At 35.0% G+C, this 7,976-nt stretch overlaps 1 protein-coding gene across 1 annotated transcript in view; it reads right to left on the reverse strand.

The window, feature by feature from the left end:
- Window positions 1–3,677: 3,677 nt before the first annotated feature.
- The window catches only part of LOC108684162, a 36,743-nt gene continuing 32,444 nt past the window's right edge, over window positions 3,678–7,976 (reverse strand). The window contains exon 4 of the mRNA XM_018188295.1: window positions 3,678–7,016. Coding sequence (XP_018043784.1) covers window positions 3,919–7,016 — 3,098 coding nt within the window. The 3' untranslated portion in view covers window positions 3,678–3,918. The remainder of the gene's footprint in view (window positions 7,017–7,976) is intronic.

Raw genomic sequence — 7,976 nt, forward strand, 5'->3', positions numbered from 1 at the left:
AGCTGTAAAACTGCTCTATCAATTTCTTTTTACCAACGAAACTATTCGGTGTAAATTAGAGGAGATCGACTTATTTTGTTCGGTTTATTCTACTGATACTCTTAACGATAGTGTCATACAGATTTTATATTTTTATGATAAAAAAAAACTGCGCAACGATAAAAATTACATTATATAAAAATTACAGAATAGAGCCTCGGGATTTGCTAAGCAAATTCCAGCTAAACTGTCATTTGAATTTTGAGTAGCAAAAATATATCTTATGAGTTCCCAATTTATATTTTAAATGATATCTTACATATATGTGTCTTCTTTATCAACAAAGTTTGATTAATTTAGATGTCGCGTTATATTCACGATGCAAAATAAGATGTAACTACTGACGAGTATAACATTATTAAAAACCGATATCCTTACGGGAATTTGCAGTCCTTATTAAGATTGAAGATTGACTAAAAGTAAAAACTGATATTATTGTACTAATTTTATGATTTATTAGTTTTGTAGACGTGTTAATCGGTGTATATGCATTTAAAAATCAATAATACTCAATTTTTCTTTAAAATTGTGATTTTTAGTGTTTGATTCATCAATCAAATCAAGGTTTGATTATCAATAGAGGGATGATAACTGCAGAGAAAAAAATTGTAATTTTTTGGTAATATATACTCAGCAAACGAAAATGGATTGAAATGAATTGAAATGGATTCAGATTTTCAGAAATATTGATTCACGAATGTTAAAAATGAATGTTTTTCAATCCTGAATGCATTTTTATTCATTTATTTAGGAATTGCATGGAGCATATCTATGCCTTTCAATCTAAAAATAATATTAGCTTTTCTATACACACACAACACATTGTGAATACTGTTCAATTCAAAATTTTGAATAGGAAATGTAGTTTTTCAATCCAATTGCATCTAGTTGAATCTAATTGAATCCAATTGGATCCAATTAAATCCAAAAAAAAATTTTCGCTATTGCGAAAATTAAAATATGCATTTGGATTGAAAAAATTTTAATCCATTTTAATTCATTCTCGTTTATTGGATAACTTTACAAGTATGTATATTTATTTTTGAAACATATTATAGCTTTACAAGTATGCATATTTATTTATGGAGCATTTATGTAATAAAAAAATCATGAATTTAATAATGTATTAATCAATTTATATTAATAATAGCAAATTGATTGATCAATTGTCGATAATGTCTGTGTTCTTCAATTATCTCTTGGGGTCCTTTTTATATCAAAAATTTACCCAGGATTGACAGTTTTTAATATAGTATCTCGTCGGATACTATGATTCATCATTCTATAAAACGATAATAATCATTTAACTAAAATCGTTTTTTTTTTTAATTGAAAATTACAATTGAAAAAAAAGTGTTCATACTTAGCTCCGGTCTTCTCTACCTATTAGATTTGATTAAATTATGAGGTTTATATATTTTTAACATGATGCGAAGTATTCTAAAAGCGCGATATAATCGTAAGGAACAAAACCAATCCTTATCTCTTTACAAGAATCTATCACATAAAAAAATATATTTTTACAATATTGGTATGTCTAAAAATATACACTTTTATTCATTAAAACTTTATACATTTGTTACTAACAAATTATAGACAATAGCATATGTTACCAACATGTTAATCTTGAAATAAATTATATTACATAATTATATTTAAAGTACACAGAAAGACTCGATGAACGACTAACTTGCATCAGTTAACAATAACATTTCTAATACGATAGTACTAGATTCGCATACAGTGAAACATTTGTATCTTCAATGTCAATTGCGCGTTATAGTAAATCTAATATATTTTAGAATTTCTATTGTCTTTTCGGAGAATATCGAACAAAAAAAGATGTGATATCAAACAAATATTCTAATTACATAACAAAAAAAACGCTCTTTTTTACATAAACTATTGAAATTAAGATTTTCAAAGTATCCAATATTTGTTTGAACATTGACATTTGAAAAGAATAATACAATTATGCGAAATATTTTATTAATTAGCATTTACTTTGTATTTCACAAGGACGATATTAACGGACGATAATACGCGTAAATAATTAGACGTAAAATTATGATTATAGCTACGCAAATGTTAGTACATTAATAAACAAAGTTATTACAAAGTCCTAGATTTACACATTATTTCGCTTACATGCTACGCGATCTATTGTTACACGGTATATTATTTGATTACAAATGTCTTGTCTATGAAATTATTTGTATTTCATAATAAACGTATAGGACATATAAGATACTTTTATTTAAAATAAAATATTCATCAGACTGCAAACATTAAGATAAAAATAAAATTGGTGATTTTTAATCTTCTCTTCTGGAAATATTTTTAAGAATTGAAAAAATACTGCGTTTTCACTATACATTTGGCATTAAATGTGACTATCTCATTTTGAATCATTTGATATATGCACAATATAAAAGTGATTCAACTTAGAAAAATCACATTTAGCATTAATGTGTGACAAAGTATGCACAATTAAAAAATAAAAGAAGAGAAGACTATTAAGTATACATAAAATATATACAAAATTATTGCCAGTTTTTAGAATTACGTATTTTCTCATTATATCTATCTCATTATATTCTGTAAGCACAAATTGTAATGATATTAAAAATTATTTTGATTAGAAAGAATAAAAATTAGTGAAAAATGCATGATCTTTTATAAAATGCGCTAAGTTTGCTGCTAGCTGTCACATTAAAACACTGGCCTTACATTTATGTACGACACAATTATTAGGGAAAAAGTATGCATATTTATCACGTTTATCGCTATTTTTTTATTCGTATGACAATAAATCGGACATAAACAGTAAATCTGTAAATCTTACATTTGCAGTTCAATTCTACCTCAAGTAATTTCTTTTAATTACATAATTACTCTTTATGGCACGTAGTTTCTCAGCACTTTACTGATTATCTTGTATGATACATCTCGTATTTATTATTGGCATAATGGATGTCTTTTCAATTAATCCTTTGCACTATTTTTGCTAAAATTAATTTCAAAACATCAGGATTCACGCTAAAGTGCATGAGTTTCCAAGTGATCTGTATAAATATGACATAAATATATATGGAGCAACCTTATTATTTAAATTTCGGCGCACATTTATATTGATACATAAAAAATATCGATATTTGTATTCTAAGATACTAAATAAATTACATATAGAAAATTAGAAAACAAATTAAACGCAAATCGATAAGAATCAGAGAAACAACATACAAAGTTTCTAAAAAAATTGTGACTATAAGTTTTAATATCTTACATATATATTCGCATTTCAGACAAAGATATTTCTCCATCTGAAGGATAAAACTTCTCAGTAAAACCATTAATTTTTCTAGATGTACAGTGTATGTATTTTATAAGTTATGAAGTACGTATCACTTAAAGAAATGCATCAACACATACGTGACATAAAGTTAATTATATTTTCTCCTTTTAGACTTATAGATATTCGCTTTTTATGGATCATTTATTGAGGTTAAATTGAATTGAAGACTGGAAATGAAAATGGAGCCAAATGTCAAAAAAGAGCTAGAAAAATAATTTAAAAAATTGATATTATATGTAAAAATATTCATTTTAAGATTATTGTTACAACACTTAGTCTTGTTTGTTTTCGAAATCTGCTCGAATCAATTATCTTAGAAAGGACATTATCTCAAAGTTCTTGGTATAACATTCATACAATCTTGATTTAATGTAATATACAATCGCTTTTTTATTAAATGCTACAATCATTCCTCGCCTTCACAAAGAAACTTCGCACGAAGAAATCTTTTTAAAATAAAATGTTTCTCTTAAGCTGAATAATACACAATTACTGATTACTGTTCGCGTTAAGTCGCGAACATTTTAATTCGTATCATCCCTGGATGAGAGCATGATGTTCGTCACGGACTGTGGTTGGCCAGAACCTGGTTTCCAGCGATTCTGCTCTTTGTCAGACCTGAAGATCCAGTGTTCGAACTTCTTGTTCTCTGACTGTTTGATTTCCGATCCTGGATGCGCATCCAAGATCTGGGCTCCCTTGCCCGCTGCGGACTTGTATTCGGATACATAGACAATCTGCTTGTCCATTCGATCTTCCTTTGGGCTTCTCGTGATATCTGATCGCCTTGGCGGTACCGGTGGTTTCTTGCCGGACGTAGGCTTGCCGTTCGACGTCACCTTGATCTCGTGTCGCGCTGATTTCCGCGATTCGCCGTTAGTTCCTGTTGTTATTTCTTCGTTCTCATTGTCAGTCTCGCGAACGCCTTCCCTATTGGATGACACCTTGATCTCTGTGATGTAGGTCATCTTTTGAGCAGCGTTTGGCGTATCAGGCAAAGATGGATGACTTTCCGTGTCCTGCGGATTGCTGTAGTCCATCGACTCTCGGACCAAACCGCTATCCTCACTATTCTCGCCACTTGATACGCTAACGCTGCTGATATTATGATGATCTTCTTTAGGCGAGGATAGGCTCTTGTTATTCGCTGTTATGTTCGTGCCGAACTCGTATTCATCCTCTTCTTCTTCATCATCATGGTTGGAGACATTAACAATACGTTTGGCAAAGTGCGTATCAGTGAACGTAGTATCGATCGGCGATTTTGTTTTGATCGGCGAGTACCTGTCGCATTGCTGGCTATCGGAATTCCGCTGTTCGAACTTTGTCCGATGTGCGTGGAACGTAGAAAAGGTACCGCCATTCTTACCCTCTGCGTTCTCATCCTTGTCCTGAGATTTGTCGAGTCTGACCGATGATTCCGACTTGGACGCGTGTACTCGCAGATGAGTCGGTGTAGATGTCCGTTCTGTTTCTCTTTCCGCACTTTCTTTTGAGCCCATCTTGTCATCTAAGAACGATCGCACTATCACGCGATGTTGTCTATCAGCGTACTTCTCACGTTTGCAGTCAGCGTTGTGTTGGCCGCACCTATCCTCACAACCGCGACACCCCGTATCTACAGTTACTTTTAAGATAGGTTCTTCTACAACTGCTTGTCTACCGATATAAAGTGAAGCATCATTAATGGATGCTTTTTCTTCCTTCCACTCGTCCAGCTGCATCAGGTTGATCTTTATTGTTGGCTCTGGGGAAGTCTGTGAGCTATTCGCGTGCAACTCAAAGTAGCGCAAGGCGCGACTGAAATCTTCCGACTTCTCCGACATAGGATTATTATCCGGTTCATTTCCGGTTTCATGCTTATTCTCTTCGGAGGATCGTTTCTCGCCAGCCAATTGAAAATCGAGTTCCACTTCTCTTGGAGTCGGACTTTTCACCACCTGGCCATCATTCACGATTCTGGCCAGAGAATTATCTTCATCTGGATTGAACATTCGTTCAGTGCGAATAAACTCTTCGATCAATTGTTTGCTCAACGGCAGGTTATATAATTCGATGTTGGTGATCTCTTGATCTGAATCATTGTTGGGCTTCTTCTGCTCAGACATGTCGTCCGCCGTCGCCATTGCAGTGACATCCTCTTTCATTTTAATTTCCACAGCAGATTTGGAGCGCTCTAAAGTGCCGTTACTCTTCTTTCTCGTACGTACTTTTTCATGCGCTTTCTCTTCCGTTTCGGTGGCAGCTTCGCCCCAAAATACGTCCTCCAAAGTACCCCACTCATTCGATTTCTTTAGCTTCCGTCGATCAAACGTGTCAATCTGATCAAGCTTCGTAAGATCTTCTGTGGATTCATTGATATCTTCAGGCGGCAACGGTGCTTTGCGCTTCTTCGCCCCGGTGTCAGCGCTCATATCAAGACTCTGTGCCCTCTCCAAGGTTGTCGCGGTCTTGTTCTCATATTTGGACAGGTCGCCCAGACTGGCTGCTTTCCTATACATGTCATCCTCATCGTCATCTGCCTCTGGCACGGGCGTGCGATGAATTGTGATATCTGCCGAATTCAATTCAATTGTAAAGCTGTTCTGCATTTCGTTATCAGTGTCTGACTCAGAATTTCGTCTGTTTATCGGTTGATTTTCCAGACGATGTCTTCGGGCATCTGCATTCGTATTTTCACGCGCTTTGTTTACATAATCACACAATGACTCCGAGTAATCAGCGATACTATCGATAGTGTCTATGGCATCTTTCTTTGCTGATAGCATCGTGATTTCGTTGGTATTCTTCGGCGGCGCTGGTGCTTTCCGCTTATTTTTCTGAGGACTCTTGGCACTGTCGGAATCAGACGAGCTGATTTTTTGCATATTCAAGGGCTCAGAACTGCTCTTTCGATTTCTGCGAGCAGCCATAGCAGCGTTGTGCACTTCCGTCGGTACCTCTGACGGTATGTTAAGTCCTCCGACAGCATTCTTGCTGCCTTTGTCTGGTACGTCGATGCTGTGAACGTCGTCAGTAATTTTTACTGAGACATCATCTGCGCGTTGCTGAAGACGCTCATTGCAGAATTTCTTCTCATCAGTGTCACTCAAAGTCCCGGATTGCCTATTCGTCAGCAGCTTTTCCGCGTCCATCTTTCGCGAATGCCTTCTCTCCAGGTTTGTATTGTGCTCATTCTGATTCTCAATACGATGCACGGTGCCATCTAATGCTGGCAGCACTTTGATGCCAAACTTGTGATGATGATTGTTCTTCGCCTCATCGTGATGCCTTTCGAGACTCTGCCCGCTACCGGGTGTCGATTTCGAAGACTTTAGAGTGGAATTCATCGTAGAATAATTGGAACCCACGGATTCGTTCGGATCGGCTATGAAAAGTCGTTTCGCGACGTTTTTATGACCTCGCGACAGCTCCGGGATTGACTGGCTCCTGTAAAGAGGATGGCAGATCCTCGTTGGAGTCGGACCTACGCTCTTCTTCAGCAACGTCGTCGGCTTAGAACCGCTACCACCGCTCTCCACTTCCAACTCTACGTCGTACGGTGAGGCGTAGCTCAAGATCGTCAATGCATCCTCGTATACCATGTTGCGAAAACTGATTTTCACGCTGGTGATACGGTCGCCTGCAATCAAAAAAAGGAAAAAAGGAACAGTGACAGAGTAATTCTTATACAATAACAATACGACGCAAAACGTGATGATAAGAAAAATTTTGCCTCTTATTTTGTAGCGTGAAAAGGAAAACCATCTTTAGGATAAAGAATCTTTACTATTTTATTGAATATTGTGAAACTACTATTTGTGATAAGCATCATTTTGCAGGCATTTTGGTTCACGCATTCTTGATCAAAGAGATAACGATTGAAAATACATTAAATTATCAGAAGAGATCGAAATCTTAAGAATTTTAATCTTGTGATATCATACATCGACAGAAAATTATAGCTTTACAGTTTGATGATGCCAAAGTAATCGTCAAATAAAGACATTTTCTGTTGTAAATTACGCTTTTAAGTAGAGATTGAAAATTTGTTGAGCCATTACCTTTGCCAAATTGGGCCATTTGGTATTATAATATGGCCCGATGAGCCCACTCTACTTACGCTAGCAAGTGTATTTTAATGAGGGCTTGATGTTCTATTTTAATCGTCTCACGCATTATCAAATGCTCAAACATGGCGATAAGTAATACTTTCACTGTAAAATGTAGGTATGTAGGTGATTTTAGATTTGCAGACGACTCTCGTTCGAGAGAGAGAGAGACACGTCCATTCATTAATTAAGATATTGAATTATAATTTGTTTGTTCATAATCATGGCAAGGCGATCGCTTTTTCTCAACAGAAAATTGTGTTATATTTCAATCTCGATGAAACGAAGAGAAAATTCCCGCTACGTCGTCGTGTAATGATAACGAGATTAAACGTGAAAATCTAATCGCAAGCAATCAAAGCGAAGATAGATATGTCAATACATAATATATACATACATATATATATATATATACATACATTTAATGTATATGTTTTGTTAATTAATCTTTCACAGATAAAATATGCGCTGTACATTAGAGAAATTCAGAA

Source organism: Atta colombica, unplaced genomic scaffold (genome assembly GCF_001594045.1).
Source record: "Atta colombica isolate Treedump-2 unplaced genomic scaffold, Acol1.0 scaffold126, whole genome shotgun sequence".
Classification (NCBI taxonomy): domain Eukaryota; kingdom Metazoa; phylum Arthropoda; class Insecta; order Hymenoptera; family Formicidae; genus Atta; species Atta colombica.